Genomic DNA, 17053 nt, shown 5'->3' with positions numbered 1-17053 from the left:
AATTTGGTAAGCTTTAAGAAAGACACCACCTCAGGAACTTTTTTTGTATGCAACGTTGACTTTGTATATTATTCCATATATTAATGAATTATATATTTCTGAAAGAAGCCTACTTGTTGGTGAGCCATGTGTCAGCAAAGAAACATCTAGTTTTTAAAGGCTCCTGATCTGTGGAGAGAGAGATGATGCCTTTGCCATTTGCCTAGAAAAAGAGAGAATAGCACAGAATTATCAAGTCTTCCTCCAGTTATCACCCATTCCTATTATCCTCCCAAACAGGAGGTGCAGAAAACAAATTTGTTTCCACAGCATATTTAATTCAACAGCAATCATTGCTTTAACTGGCTGTGTCATGCAATACCATATGTAAGGTCAACCCAAATAGTTGCCACATACATAAAGGAAATGGAGAACCTTGAAGTTTTGCTTGTGTTTTCAGGCTACGGGCATATTCACCCTACATTTTTAGGTGTACAGTGAATATTTCTTCAAGCATATGACTAAAAAAGCATATAATAAAAATTATTATTATTTTATTATTATTATTATTATTATTATTATTATTATTATTATTAAAATGCAATGCTGGAATGAGACAAATGTGTGTATTATGCATGTATACTCATCAGGGCCAGGAGTAAGTGCAGCTGCATGTGAAGTGTTTATTCCTTGCAAACTGAGAAAAAATTAATCACAAACATCACACAAATGCACCAATACTTATCAGTACCATTCTCACCTAGCCTCTCACCTGGCACTGAACCACTATGTCTGTGTTAAATCACTATGACTAAATTTAATATTTTAAAGAGTGGATACACTTTTAAAAACTAGAGTGATCAGCATCTCCTTCTTTTTGTCTTTATTATGGTTCAATATCTGGAGAATGTTTGGAATGTAGTACTTATTACAAATTGAGAGCCAGTATCACATCGTGGCCAGATTGCTAGATTTAAATCAGGAAGATACACTTCCAAATTCCTGCCCTGTTTAAGGAATGAGATTTAGGTTGGCCCCTTAATTACACACCATCTCTGCCTCTCAAAAGGAGCAAACAGATCTCCATCACATGAACCAAGCTCTTCAGATAGAGGACACCAGCAAACCAAAAGTAGGACTGCCTTCTCTAAAATTGGGCACAGGGACCGCCTAGTGATCTCGAGCCATTCTGTCTCTCCGTCCTCGCTTCCTCTCCCTCTTTCTTGTGGGGAGATCCGTGCTCAGATTTCTCATTAAAAAAAAAAAAAGATAAATGCAGCCTGGAAGGGGAAGCAATTTTTTAAAAAATGTGTTAATGGATGTTAAGCCAACACGTTCCCGTCGCATGATTTCCACAATGAAAATCTCTTTGAAAACTGCTTATTGAAAAGCAAATATTCAGATGTCCTGCACCTGTGGGGCTTAAAAGCAGATGGGCTAGTGTGATTTCCATTCATGAGAACAGCCTGGTGAGAAATGATTTAGCTGCCCGGCGCAGAGCATCACAACACCCATTGAAATCCATTCCACTGCACAGTTGTGTTTACCTCTTCTCAACGGCAACAATGCCCACATACAAGAAATACACAAAGCGAGATCCTCCCACAGTTTTCTCTTTGCCCATCATCCAAATGTATCTCACCGAGCTGTTGTAAGGATAAATGCTGGAAGATCTACACTCCCCTCAGTCTTCTTGAAGGAAGATGCTCTATCAGCTGAGCTATCCCAGTTATTGTTCCCATCGCACGATTTCCACAATGAAAATCTCTTTCAAAACTGCTTATTGAAAAGCATACAGTTATTATCCCACATACAGTTATTGTTGCCTGATGATCGTCTTCCAAAGCAACTACTCTATTCTGAATTTAAAAATGGAAAGTGTAATGCTGGTGGTCAACAAAACAGGTTTAAAGACTGTCTCGAGGCAAATCTTTAAAAAATGTAGTAGAAACACTGGCCTGCGAGCACTCCAGTTGGAGAACAGACTTTACCAAAAGTGTCATGGGCTTTGAAGACACTCAAACTCAGGACACAAGGGAGAAACGTGCTAAGAGGAAAGCACGCTTGGCACATCCACACCATGATCAACTCCCACCTGGAAACCAATGTCCCCACTGTGGAAGGATGTGTGGATCCAGAATTGGCCTCCACAGTCACTTACGGACTCATTGTTAAAACCGTGTTTATGGAAGACAATCTTACTCAGCTACGAGTGATCGCCAAAGAAGATTGTTCTCATCATTTACTGGTAAAAGACAATATTAAGCAAGGCCTGTTTGCATATAATCATAACAACTTTCCTGCTTTCAGTATTTCTTTATCGTTAGTATTTTATTTCATTTCAAAATTCAAAGTTACATTTTGTCACCCAACAGTTGTAATCCTATTCTACAATATTAAGGACTTCCTGTTCACCCATCTTTGATGTTTATAACCAAGATTGCAGCCAAATGAACTTTAAAATTCTGATAGCTTCTTAGGAATCTTGAGCTCGACCGAGTATCCTTAGTAAGGACCACACTTAATTTCCATCTCTTAGGGACAACATGCATTCATGGCTTGGTCTAAATTACAGAACAAACTTCACGACTGAATTATTCTTGTCAATTGGTACGTAAAAGAAGACATGTATTCCTCACCTCAGACCTGTTCCAAGAAATTTGAGGCATGGTCAAATTCTGCATGGTGCTGAGATAAAAGGCTCTACATGATTCAAGGATAGATGCTCTATTCCATGGTAATAATGTTATAGCGTGATTAGTGTTCGGGATGAATCTGCAGTGCAACAGAGAGGTTTTTACAAAAATACCTTCCTTGCAATAGTCTAAGGTAAAGCAATGACATGTTTCTTCTAATCACAGAAATTTGACTTTTCAGAGTTTTTCCTCCTTGGAAAGAATGCACACATATAAATATACAAAGAGAAAATCATTGCATCATCATTCAAAGCCTATGTGAATTGTGCAGCAAAGATCTGCAGCTTTCTTCACTGGTACTATTGTTCATATTACACAAGTGGGTTCACACAACAGCTGAGGATCTGCTGTACTTTCTCAGTATTGTCTCTCATCTGGTGCTCAAGCCATCTGGTCATTGCCTGTAACCAGAGGAATGATCTCCTTGCCTCAAAAAGGACAGTCTGGTAATCTTTTGCAGCATGAACTCACCGGATATATTTCTTTCCTGGTAGCTCATCAAAGAAATAGTACGAGTCATCAGGCAGGAAGAAGTCATCTCCTGTTGATAAGATCATGAGCAGGGTCCTATTTTGGTATCGTTCTTTATATTCTGAGGATGGAAAATTTAATGTTATTTTAATGGGCAACACATGCAGTTCTCAAGTTGCTGCTGCTTATTTACATCATCAAAGGCTGGTAAGATTGGAAAACAAGAGAAATGAAGATCACAAATCCCTAAAGAGCTGTAAACATTCTTTGGACAGGTGGGAACAAAAATAGAACTGGAAAACATGTTTAAAAGCCTTATTGTGGCAAACTAAGCCCATGTTATTTTATTGTGGGGGCCCATGGCTCCTAGGAGTTGGCTCCTATGTCACAAACTCATAGCCAGGATTTCACAGCTTGCCTCTATGCCTCAGATGAGGAAGGTCCTAGTTTACAGGATTGAGGGAAGGTTTCCAAAAGGAAAGTGGAAAAGGGGAGAGGACTTGATCTGGTTGACCCATTTCTTATCCCACTGCACGCCGGCATATTTTCAGTGTTCTCCCTCTGCAAATATTTCAACGTTTTCACATATTTTTACAAGAAGCAACAATCACTATTCAACAACCCCCTAATCCTCACTCCACAGGAGCACCAAATGGCCCTTTAATTAAATGGATGCCATGCTCTTCAATGTATCTTACATGCATTATAAGGTAAAGGTAAAGGGACCTCTGACCATTAGGTCCAGTCGTGACCGATTCTGGGGTTGTGGCGCTCATCTCACTTTATTGGCCGAGGGAGCCGGCGTACAGCTTCCGGGTCATGTGGCCAGCATGACTAAGCCACTTCTGGCAAACCAGAGCAGTGCACGGAAACGCTGTTTACCTTCCCGCCGGAGCGGTACCTATTTATCTACTTGCACTTTGACGTGCTTTCGAACTGCTAGGTTGGCAGGAGCAGGGACCGAGCAACGGGAGCTCACCCCATCGCGGGGATTCGAACCGGCGACCTTCTGATCGGCAAGTCCTAGGCTCTGTGGTTTAACCCACAGCGCCACCCGCGTCCCACATGCATTATAGTGCCACCAAAATTCCCTGGGGCTGCCCTTTCCCACTTATCCAATCCTTTCTTCTGCTACCATCTGATTCACCAGAGAAATCTGAGATGGTAGGAATTGCTCACCAAACGGATCAACATGTGAAGTTAATTCCTGGAACCGTGGGGTGTCCAACTGCCGAGTTAGATTCATGACATAGAAATGATACAACGCAACGCCCCAGCCACAGTATGATCGGTATTCATGATGCCAGTTCTGTAGCAAAGAAGTCACAAATGAATTCTATGTGCACATAGCAAGTGTCATATATTAAGAACCTGAAGTTCTATAGTATGGAGGACAAGATTTATTCAACTCTTTATAGCAGGGCTAGGCTCAGAGGCATACCTAGAGTCCCTTGTGCCCTTGTCAAGGAGCTATATTGGTGCCTCCCCCCAAAAAAATCTCAGAAGCAGGCTGCCTGGATAGGAGGAAGGTGCCTTCTTAGGACTAGACAGGGCACCCGCACTGCTCTCTGCCTGGAAGCCGCTCCAGGTGTGGGGCGTTCCAGGTGTTGTGGGAGGACTCCAACACCTGATAGGTTATTCTTGCACCCCATCCCCAGTTGGGCAGAGTTTGGATTCACCTACCCCTAAGTACACTTCTGGCTAAAATGATAAACACAAAACAAAACATGCCAATAAGTTACCCCCATCATAGTGCCAACAGTCAATACCTATGGCTTTTTTGGTTATTTACTTAGGTTTCAACATCACATTTGTGAGTTCAGCTTTGCAGCTTGAGAGGAAGCTTAGATAGGCTAGTTTTAGCCTTTTAGTTTAAGTAATCCAGAATGTGTTAAGGCAGACTAGATTTTCCTGCTATTTCCCCCTTTTATCCCCCTTAAGACAACAATCACATAAACAGTATTGTAAAATGTAAAAATAACATTCACTCAGAATACTTGCTGAAGAGTATCAGATACAGCAGCTTTGTTCAGGCAGGCTTAAAATGGTAATTCAGTTACTAAGACATACTTAATGTCCAGCTTAAAATGTAGTCTGATCTTGGAGCTCAGACTAAACAGATGTTTTCACATTGCTGGCAGAATGGAAAGAAATGGAGAGGAGGGGGTGCCCAGGCAAGTAGGAGAATATATAACTATGCCCTCCACATGTCAGGGCACAGTGGGGGCATCTCTCACAGAGTTCTCTCTGGTAAGTTTACAGGAAAATTCTGTGAGTTTCAGCTGCTATCATCAGCCTGTCTAGCAAAACATTAATTATTGATTTGACTGCACTTTAAATATTCTACACTTTGTCCCTCCCCAGCCTCATAACCAAACAGCTGTTAACCAACCAATATTTGGGGCCAGGATATTTGAAGGACCATTTTCCCTCCACAAATTTGCCCCCCTCCCCCTTACAATCATTGGAGGGATTCCTCACTGTCCCTTGCCTTCAAAAGCATGGCTGATTAGGACACAGGACAGGGTCTTTGCAGCAGTGGTGCTGAGGCTGTGGAGTGCCCTTCCTCAGAAGTTTCACTGGCTCTCACACTTGTGGCCTGCCTGCAAATGGCCAACGTATTCTTATTTGTCCAGAGTACTATGAAGGAACTATGAAGAAGACTCAAGACTAAGTACACACAGCTTGTGCACCATCCTTTGAACATCTACTCACCTTAACAATATTCAAAAGATCATAGATAATTGGAATAAATGACTCAACTCTCTTGTCCACAGCTGCTACCAGCCAGGTGGCCCAGCCACGCTGCAATAAAGACATAAAGCAAAAAGATGCAGAGGTATTCAGTTCCCACTGGAGAGCCCAAACATGGCATGTACAGGGGAAATGGGGATGAGCATGCATAGGCAGTGGCGTAGCGTGGGTTGTCAGCACCCGGGGCAAGACAAGTAATTTGTGCCCCCTAACCCGTGGATTTGCGCCCCCTAACCCGTGGATTTGCCCTAACCCCAGATGTTGCGCCCGGTGCGGCCGGCCCCCCCTGCACCCCCCACGCTACGCCACTGTGCATAGGGCTAATTCTGGTGTGCCGGAAATCCAATACAGCACAGACCTGCAGTTCATACCTACCTTGGAAAGACCAGCCACTGTGAACTTTGTGATATTCATCATTCCACCGGATTCTTTCAGCAGAAAATCTGCTACAGTGTCCATGCCACGCACAGCTGCCTGCACACAAGAGAAGTGGATCATAGTCTCTAGAATTTGAAGGAGATGCCTTTTGAGGCTTTTTTCTTTGTCTTTTTCTACTTTTTTATTGTTGGTATGCTTTTTCTTTCCCTCTTTTTTTCCTTTCTCTAATTTTCCTTTCTCTAATTTTTCTCTAATTTTTTGTAGATTTGATGTATATGTATGTATGTATGTATATTTTATATATACGGTATATGAATTTGAAGGAGATGCTTGCATTGGGTTTGACTATATCATTCTATCAGCATGGCATAATTTAAGTGCCCTCAAAAGGTGTTTCATCTTCATGACTTTAATATTCATTATGATTATTTATTAAATTTGTTCGCTGCTTTATCTTGCCCAGAGCAACGCAAAACGACTTAAAAGCAAACAGACAATAAACCCCACATAGATACAAGAGGAAAGAGAAATACATTAAAAACATCCCACCCACTTCTAAAAGGCCCCGGACAGTTTAAGGCCAAAGGCCTGGTTATAGAGGAAAGCTTTTGCCTGGCACCTGTAGTGAAGGCGCCAGGCAAGCCTCCCTGGGGAGAGAATTCCGCAAACGAGGAGCCACTGCAAAAAAGGCTCATTCTTGTGTTGCCAGCCTGCAGACCTCTTGTTCCAAAATCTCAATGGGAGATTGTAGCAGCAGAAAACAACTAATTTACCTGCTCCCAAAAGATAACTGGAATTTACTTAGCCATTCTGTAAAGGTGAAAACCTCAAGGAGATATCCTTAATCCAAATACATTAAAATGCCGCCATGCCCCTGCTCTAACTTTCTCTTCCATGGGCCCATACATCCTCTGCCATGCCTCCTCTAGGCAACCACCACAAGAGAACCCCTGCATGGGCAAGTGGACACACACACACAACCACCATCACCACCACTGCGGGGGGCATGGGCATGTGGGAGCAGTGCACCTGGAGCACAGGAGGTGAGGTGCACCTGCAGAGGAGAAGGCACGGCCACGCCAGAGGCACCAATGGCATAGTCATTGCACCCAGACCTGTCGCCTGATGCCGCCATCTCACCTCGCCTCATGGGCGGACCAGCTCTGCTGGATTCTGCGATGCGCAAGCTGGTTTTAAAAAGTGAAAGATATGTGCTCTGCAAATGTTACAGTAACCCTGCCAGAGTTAAAGAATATTTCCCAGAATGATGGCAGCATGTGTTTGCCAGCCAATACAGAAAGCCAGAGTTACCTTCACCATTGGAAACTGAATCAGCACGTGTGGCAGCTCACTCTCGTCGTTCATGAACTTCCACCACGAACAAACAAGTGCAGCATTTTCAATGCTGTTCTTGCACATTTGCAAAGGGATTGTCTAGAAGCAAAATAAGAGAAAGATGAGTATGTTTTTGGTTGAGGCATCCCATCTGGACCCCTAGTACAGCCTGAGAGGTCTGACTTAGTTCACAGAGAGGGGCACCAGGTGAAACAGGAAGGGAATTAGCTATCACTTGGACAACATAAGTTCAATTCTGTTGATGGATGGGTTGTTCTGTTTAATGTTGCCAAACCTGTCCAACAGACGATATCTCCCCTACCTCCACAAAAAATCCTGCATTTCTTTCATTTACACATATATTTGGGCTAAACAGTCCTCAGTAACCATGACTGCAAATTGAAGAGGCACCAAACACAACCTTTAGGAACAGAGGTCCTGGTAAGGCAGTGTCAAGTGGCTAGCAACAAGCCAGGTCATTCACAGGGCAGACACAGACATGGAAGGCAATTAGCTTTTTATTAGCAGAAAATGACAACACGGCAATGTTCCTGGTTCATCTTAGCTCAGTGGAGGTGATGAAACAAAGCTCTAGGCATGCCCTCCCCCCTCTGGAGTTTAATCTGGATCACACCCAAGCAGATAAAGGTGGTGTTGAAGGGATAAGCTCCTCCTCTGGGCCTGTCTGGCCCATTGCTCAGCAATGTGTATGACACTCCTCCTGCGGGCGGGGGAGAAGAATCAACAGGACTGGGACTGTGCATGCACACTGTGACTCTCAGCCTCTAATCCTGTCCTGGAATGGCCTCCTTCTCCTGACCCCTCCCCCTTGATTGCTCAAGTCTCCTGCTTCTTTCAGCTCCCAGCTCATCCCTTCTGCTGACTGCTTCTCAGTGTCCCACCACCAGTCTCTGCCCCCTAAGGCATAATCTGCAGAGCCCTCCCTGGAGGGCTCTTGGGCGGGTGGCTACCAGCTCTCCTCCTCGTCCAACCAGGCTCTGCCATCCACAGGCCAGGATTGTTAAACTCCTAGTGAAAAGGAGGCACAGTTGCCCCATGTACAACCCACTGGGAATGCAGTGGGAATCTATGGCTCCAGTATGTATCTGGGGAACATGCTCCTGCTGCTCTCACCTTCACCTTCTCTAAGGAGGTGAGCCCCACATGACTAAGGAGGTGAGTCCCACATTTTAATTCTAGTATTTTGAACAACATCTATGAAAGAGATGGTTAATTCTTCACATATTATGAAATATAATTAGCTTATAAAGAAAGGTTATTGGACACACTGCATATTTCTGCTCGATTTTGCTCTGAGACTTCCCTCAGAGTGAAATTGGGGGAATAAAATCTGTAGTAGACGTTTCCAATGGGAAAATGTGACAGCCACACCTGTTTCCCCATTTCCACCCAACCAACTGACTCCTGACTCCTACATGGGTTTGAAAGTCAGTGTGGGAAGTTCCCAGCATGGCTAAGATCCTAGAGCACTTACCTTGTAGGTGATTGGCTGGTTTCCAATCTGCCCCAAAAGTGCCGCACAGCTTCAGAGACAAAACAAAATATTAGTCAACAGCAGTAAATGCCGCGTGGGATCAACAGACAATGATGCCAAAGAGACCAGAGTCAATAGCTCTGGGTAGCTTTGGAACAATCACAACTATGATTTTAACACTAAAATCAAGGCAAAGACAGAATTCAGGCAATACATCCGATCTTGTTTTAATTTATACATATTTATTAGGGGGCTGGGGAAAAGATGAACTAGGATATGTCTCTGGAACATAGAGAAACTGTCTTGAATACAGTGAGCTGGATTAGTTATCTTCAGTCCATTTTTGTTTCTGGCTGTTTCATTAGCTAGAACTTGTTTTTCTCCTGCAAAAACACTCACAGGTTGCAAAATACAGAATTTATTAATGTATGTGGGATAACCAACATATTTAAGTCTGATTAATGCATGAAGGGGTAAATACCACAGAGCAAATTGTTCTGCCACTTCCACTCACCATGGGAGGAACTAAGTATTCAAGGCTTTGTTCTCCCCCAGTCTACCTGAGAACCTCAATGTGTGAAGAGGTGTAAACTGGTTGCTCCAGCTCGGACTACATCACTCTCGTCAGCCACTCCTGAGTTCCTATACCAATAATTTAGGAACCACTATATAGCTGCCTCATACAAATCCTGCTTTGCTTCAGAGAAGCCCCAAATCATTCTGAGGTATTCCTCCTCAGCTGGAAGGTTGTCCAAGTTTGATGTGCAACCCTCATTCCCCACCAGGAAAAGTAGTTTCTCCAAGTATGTCTGCCTTGCAGTTCTCTATTCTTGTAGGGTTGCTAATTCCCTTAACAGTCTTAACAGAGCACAGCAGAGAGGGTGCCGTATTCATTGCTCAGAGGTCCCTCCAATTACTTACGACCCAGATGATTTTGCTATATTGACAAGGTCCTCAACACTCAAATCTCGTTTACTAGACAGGTCATCATTTCTTCCTATCCCAAGCATCAGGAAACACGAGTTATTCATTTTTCGTTCCTTTGACACAACGATGATCAGCTCATGCCACCAAATTGGGTTAGACAATTCAGACTCTGAAAAGAGATACACAGAATCTATTCACTGGGGGATTTGACCTCCATTTCCCCTTTGAAATACATTTTCCACCCAGGAGGCGTATTTATTTATTTATATTTATTTATCTACGTAGTAGTAGAAAAGTAACAAAATGGAAACAGTGTAAGATAGTGTTTGGTATCTCCCTTGTTTATATCATCATTCCATCTTACATGTGTGAGTGAGTTTCACTGTGATGACATGGCTCAGGAAGCAGGCTATGTTAGTAAGCTGTGAGGAGGACAGTATTAATGGTTTTTTTCTCTCTGAATGAAGAAGACATAGAGGTCTCGACGGAAAGCAGTGCAGCAGTAAATCGGCTCTCTGAATGGAAGAACAGATTGCAAGACTGAATGAGAAACAGGCATGGCCCAGTATTTCATAGTACAAGCTGATTACAAAACTGGAAGTGCGAAAGATACACGATTTGATTTAAAGCAAGAAGCTGCATTTTTCTAAGTGAAGCTGAGACTATGCTTGGATTAGCATATGTTTTGTGAATGTGTGTGTGTGTGCACACATTCTTTTATCCTCTGTTCTTCAGGTAAAAGCTTTTGAATATTTAAGGAATGTATTGACCATACTTTACAGTAGAACCCTGTGTTACGGATGGGATCTGTTCTGGAGACCCGTCGGTAACACAGAACTGACGCAAGCCAAAGCGCCATGTCTGCGCACACGCGTGCCGCAATTTAGTGCTTCTGCTCACGCGGAAAGCACGATTTAGCAGTTCTGCACATGTGCGAGTGGTAAAACCCGGAGTAACCCATTCCAGTACTTCCGGGTTGCCGTGGGACGCAACATGAAAACACGTAACCTGAAGCAGACGCAACATGAGATATGACTATATGGGAGTCAGTCTTACATATGTTTTAGCTTCCTAGCTGCTAAATATTGCTACTCTGCAACATCCTTACATCCCACAGTGCAGATCACACCCACCCAGCAGCCACCTTCCCGGATTAGGCTCCCTGTGGAAATGTCTTCCTCTGTATTTCAAAACTGCTGCTCTCACCATTCAGCCACTTCAAGGAGGTCATGTTGAGGGTATAGATGGTCACATCAGGCCTATCTTCCTTCTTTGTGACAGTGTAGTTGTAGTGAGGGTCATACTGCTTGACGTAGTCATCCAGGGCCGTCTGTGCCCATCCAGAGGGCAGGCAGGCTGCCAGGAGGAGAAGAGAGAAAGCAGCATACATGGTCAAGCAGGTATAGTTGCCTTGAAAGAGGTACCTGACTTTGTTCAGCAGCAGTTCTCCCACTTCAGATCACAGTTGCTCCCAGCAGGAAAGCTCCACAAGGCTTGGTGGTGTATGCCAAAGCTTTCATCTAGAGCTGTTCTTTCCATGAATGTCACAACTTTCTCCAGTATTTATACAAGTCTCGTAGCAGGGAGGGCCCTGAATCACATGGCCAAGACAGTATTTATGCAGATTGATCTAATGAGCACAGGAAGTAATTCTGCCAGTTATTCTTCATTGACTTCCAGTCACAAAGCACCCTCCCACTTATCAGTTCAGGCCTGTAGCCAAACTTCTACAGTTTCATATGGGACATTGGTTCACCTTCCCTTTGCACTTTTTGAAAAAGAGCTTTCGAAATGGTAAAATGACATCTTCCAGTTAACAACTCACAGCTTGCTTTTTAGAACCGAGTGGGAGATGTTTTGAGAAACTAATTAGCAGCAAATGCTCCTCCTTGCCTGAAGTGGTGGTAGTCCAGTCTCCCTTTACTTACTTGATCTGCTCAGCAGATCTCAGTGGAGAAGCTGGTATAATGTGGGCTGGTTTACTGACTGAACCCAAAGTGTGGTCATTAATTTTTCCTCGTCATCGTGGAAAAGGGTGACAAGTGGAGGGCCATAAGGTTCTGTCCTAGGCTCGTTGTTGTTCAAATTTGCAGATGGCACCTACTGGGAGGGTTGCTAATGCTGCAGAAGACAGAATCGGGATTCAAGATGACAGATTGGAGAACTGGGCTGAAACTAATAAAATGAATTTAAATGGGGCAAATCTAAGGTTCTGCATTTATATAGAAAGAACCAGTTGTACCGGTCTTGCCAATAGTACATGTGAAAAGAATCTAGAAGTCTTAGTAGACTACAAGCTTAACATGAGTCAACAGCGTGATGCAGCTGCAGAAAAAGCTAGTGTTACTCGACAGAAGTATGGGATCCTGATCAAAAGTAGTAATAGTACCACTCTATTCTGCCTTGGTCAGACCATGCCAGACTGTGTCCATTTCTGGGTGCCACAATTTAAGAAGGATACAGTGGTACCTCAGGTTACATACGCTTCAGGTTACAGACTCCGCTAACCCAGAAATAGTGCTTCAGGTTAAGAACTTTGCTTCAGGATGAAAACAGAAATCGTGCTCCAGTGGCGCAGCGGCAGCAGGAGGCCCCATTAGCTAAAGTGGTGCTTCAGGTTAAGAACAGTTTCAGGTTAAATACGGACCTCTGGAATGAATTAAGTACTTAACCTGAGGTACCACTGTATTGACAAGCTGAAACGTGTGCAGAGGAAAGCGACCAAGATTATCATGGTCTAGAAACCAAGCCATGTGAGGAATAGTTGATGAAGTTGGGTATGTTTAGCCTGGAAAAGAAGAGACTGAGAGGAGATATCAGGCCTCCTCCTGCAGCTGCTGACACCATGGGAGGGCCAAAGGGACCTCAGCCTCTAGGAGTTGGCTCCTATGTGTGGGAGAGTTGCTTTGAACATTGTAAAATCTGAACATTTTTAATAAAATAAAAGGAGATACAAGAAATATAGGTATCTTGACACTGCTTCCCATTCATCTTCTGGTAAATTCCCCCTTCCATTTCCTTTTTTTTGGGGGGGAGAGGGAAGTGGTGACAATTTCCTTCTCCATAACTGACCTCTCCAGCATTTGAGACGGGGAGACTTTATGTGTCCCCTCTTCTTAACGAAGGAGGCAGTTTCGGTGCCGCTCTATCCCTTGAGCCACTGTCTCATCTCTGTGGTTCCTCCCCCTCCTGTTCCAGGTCCTCCAGCTTGTGCCTTACCCAGCATGCACCGCAGCAGAAGAGAGTGTTGACAATAACAAACAGCAGTAGCAAGGGGGGGCAGGAATCCTTAGCTGTGTTGCTTCTCTCCCCCCCCAAGACCACGGGTGCCAAATATGGGGGGCCGTGGGTGTGGATATTTTCACCCCCTCCCATTGCAAGAATCTCCTGACAATGTTTTCAGAAAGGAGAGGGCGGAAACTGCTTTTCGCTTCTTCCGCTCCTGCCTGACTCTGTTGGAGTCTGAGCGTTATCTCTGTAAGTGATTAGATGGCTGAGTGAGAATTGTAACTGTTATGTACTGAAGTTTTCACCCTGGGCCAGCAGGGGGATACTGTAGATAGTTTTCACTCAGGTCCGCATATGCAAATAAGGAATTGAATGATGTTCAGTGATTGGATAGTTACAGAAAGTTGTTACTGTTGCTTTGTAGTTGAGCTCTATATAAGCAGGTTGGCTGAACCCTTCAATTCAGTTCTGTTCTGGCCTGTGCATAAACAAGAGCTATCTGAAGAATCGCTGTGTCGTCTGATATGTTCACCCACAACTTAACAGTAACACTCATGCAGTCCAGTAGCCTCTTTTAGTTTTTAGTTTGCAGTAGCTGTTAGACAACAAAGGAGTTATGCTTCAGAGCTTTCTCCCGTGTTATTCATACTCTGCTGAGTTTGGTGCTCACAATGGGTCCAGTGCACTTAGACCTGCTTTCCAGAAGTGGAAGGTCTCTGGAAGTGCTCTCTAGTTCGCTAGCCCAGTCGGGGCAGAAGAAGTTGATCCCAGTCATTGGCATCGGCTCAAAGGCGTACTGACCCCCAAAAAATCCAAATCAGAGTGCCGGCCCCCCAACTTCTGTGACAGCTGTATGCACATACTGCGGGGCATGCGTGCATGGTACATTGACGTCACGTGGCCCCTGTACCTCTTCAGTAACGGGGGATGTGTGTGGAGGTAAGGTGGCACATGTGTCCCTATCTGGGAGTCGTACCGCTGCTGACATCCTTCCCACTCCATCCTCCAGGTGGCAGTGCCTGAGGCTGCCCTGTGGAGCCACAGCGAAGGGGTGGAGCAAAAGGAGCTGGTCAGTGAAGCTGCTCCACACTCAGCTCCATGCTTGGCTTCCTCCCCCCCCCCTCCTCAATTTTTTGGAACACTGGAGGGTGGCCTCCCCCCCCCCAACAAAAATGTTGAGGAAGGGGAGGCAAAAGAACTTGGCCCGTAGGAATTGGCAGCCCTGATCAGAGGTAGCCCTGAGACAGGCTGGTTAGCCCAGTCTTGCATCTACTAGAATAAACAAATATTCAATTATGAAGTGTGAGATGTTCTTGATAGAACCAAACAGCTCCACCTGGCTGATGAGGCGCCATGACAAATTTAAAATACAGAATTGCATTTACACCCTGTGAGATGTTACGGTAAATGGATTGGTTGTTACTGTAAATAAACCACGACTCCTGTGGTTTGGTTTGGTTTGGTTTGGTTTGGTTTGGTTTAATTAGCTGTAATCTGACATGATGACTGAAGTAGGATAGGTGCTGGGCATAAAATAACTTCATTAAATGTTGTTTTCTGAAACTTTCCCTAATTTCCTCTTCTTGAACAGCATTCTTGTTCAGTTGTTAGTTAGGCAATTTGGCCTTACTGTAATACCATTGGCAGCCCTATGTTTCTCAGAAGTGCTTCCTAACAAACCTTCCCCCCCCCCACACACAAAATCTTTATTGGTGCCACCCAAGACAAGACCACAGAACAAACTGTCACAATACCCAAGATTCTGGGATTTCAGGTTCCTGATTTTCCCAAATTCTTCCCAGCTTTATTCACTATATATTCACTATATATAAGAAAATGGCAAAGTGCCTTGGTGTTGAGATTGTATATATGATCTAGGAGCTGCCACCCCTGCTCACATTACTCACCCTCCCACCACATATACCCACCCCTGGAAACCCTTCACCCACGATTTACCCCTCACCAACCTCCCTGCCACTTTCCCATGGCAACCCCCTGGAAAATGCACTTCCTACTCCCACACATTATTCCACATTTTTGGAAGCCTTGCCCTTCCCGGTCCCAACCTTATAACTGCATAACTGAGGGGTCCACATGCTTCAGATTTTTCTCCTTTGATTGACATACAACTTCAAAACACAATGAAATGGCACCAAGTTTTTTAAAAAACAAAACCCTGTAAGACTACCTGCCTGGCAGGAATCATGTTATTTTTATCAAATGTGGAGATTTGAATGGTGACCTGGATGAACAAAAAGGTTGTATGGAGGGGGCCTCATTCAGGATTCACATTTAAACAGTACAGCATTTCAGGCAAGGCAGATAGATAGATAGATAGATAGATAGATAGATAGATAGATAGATAGACAGACAGATAGATAGACAGACAGACAGACAGACAGACAGATAGATAGAATTTTCCTATGATCCTAAAACCTGGGGATTACATTTTCTCCATCAATACAGATAACTTTGCTTCCCTTGCTTTGTTGCTTTTTAATATTTTATATTACCATGCCATTCTTTCTTCTCTTTCTCTCTACAAACACTTTGCCTCACTGTGCTGAGACTTCCTTTGCATCCTCACCAATCCCACACACCCACATTTGCTCAACCCATCACCTAGCTTGTTTTAAGCATTTTTATATCCGTCCCTTGTACTGCCTGCTTTTCTGAGTGCCTCTCATGCCTCCTCTGGCTCAGGGGTGATTACAGCAGCAAGAGCTGGAGGGTGCACAGCATTGCTCCTCTCCCTTGCAATCTGCGCATGGATAAGTATCTGGGATGATGTGAACCTCTTATGTGAAAACATACTTGTTCCATCTGGCAAGCTGTGGTGCCTCTGCAGACGGAACAAGTAGAAGAGTGTGACATTAAATCCCCTCTCCAGCTATAATTTTTAATATTATTAAGATGACTACACACCTCTTCTCAGGAAAATTAGTAACCGTGGGCCATTTAAATAATACCAGCATATAGTAAAACTTTTTCTGAGAGGGAGAATAGTGTGTGAGTTTGGCTGGCCTGCTCATTGTGGCTTCGTACACACCGTTCATTCACCTGAAGGGCTGAAGATTTGCACCAGTGTGGGATGAGCAAGGCCAGCCCTAATATTAGCTAAACTGAGGCACCTGTAGATACGGAAAGGCAGGAAGTGAGCAGTGCTATACAGTGGTACCTTGGGTTACATACGCTTCAGGTTACATACACTTCAGGTTACAGACTCTGCTAACCCAGAAATTGTACCTCAGGTTAAGAACTTTGCTTCAGGAGGACTCTCCTGTGTGAGTGTCTGAGGGCCCTGCTCCTTCCTGCCACTTACCACCTGGCCCAGGACGGGGCCTGAAGCCTCACAGGGACTGCTGCACTCTGCTGCCCAGGAGAACTCTCCTGTGTGAGTGTCTGAGGGCCCTGCTCTTGCCACTTACCATCTACCTGGCCCAGGGCGGGGCCTGAAGCCTCACAGGAACTGCTGCACTCTGCTGCCCAGGAGAACTCTCCTGTGTGAGTGTCTGGGGGCCCTGCTCCATCCTGCCACTTACCACCTGGCCCAGGGCAGGGCCTGACGGTCCTCACTAGGACAGTTGCTGTTACTGCTGGAGGGGTGCAGAGTGCCTTTAAAATGTTTTAAAATTTTTCTTTTGAATTTTTTGTATGTGGGGTGGGTGGGGGTGGGATGGATGTTTATTGGGCCTGGGAATTTGTTTGATTTTACGTTTTTGTAATTTTTACTGTTTTTTGTTTGTATTGTTTTATTGGTTGTTGTTTTTTAAGGTGTTATTTTGTTCTT

General features: G+C 44.3%; 1 protein-coding gene across 2 annotated transcripts in view; it reads right to left on the bottom strand.

The window, feature by feature from the left end:
- The window catches only part of LOC310755510 (autocrine proliferation repressor protein A-like), a 101321-nt gene extending 89564 nt beyond the window's left edge, over positions 1-11757 (bottom strand). The window contains exons 1-10 of one of the 2 annotated variants that reach the window (XM_083598421.1): positions 11242-11757; positions 10030-10204; positions 9109-9157; positions 7590-7712; positions 6276-6374; positions 5862-5951; positions 4326-4455; positions 3147-3267; positions 2619-2754; positions 114-202 (exon numbers count right to left, since the gene is read on the bottom strand). In XM_083598421.1, coding sequence (XP_083454547.1) covers positions 114-202; positions 2619-2754; positions 3147-3267; positions 4326-4455; positions 5862-5951; positions 6276-6374; positions 7590-7712; positions 9109-9157; positions 10030-10204; positions 11242-11425 — 1196 coding nt within the window. In that variant the 5' untranslated portion in view covers positions 11426-11757. The remainder of the gene's footprint in view (positions 1-113; positions 203-2618; positions 2755-3146; positions 3268-4325; positions 4456-5861; positions 5952-6275; positions 6375-7589; positions 7713-9108; positions 9158-10029; positions 10205-11241) is intronic. The other variant, XM_083598420.1, reaches the window with a different exon arrangement.
- Positions 11758-17053: the final 5296 nt, after the last annotated feature.

The sequence above is a fragment of the Podarcis filfolensis genome (genome assembly GCF_964270895.1).
Source record: "Podarcis filfolensis genome assembly, chromosome: 2".
Taxonomy (NCBI): domain Eukaryota; kingdom Metazoa; phylum Chordata; class Lepidosauria; order Squamata; family Lacertidae; genus Podarcis; species Podarcis filfolensis.
This window is presented reverse-complemented; position numbering and strand designations above follow the sequence as displayed.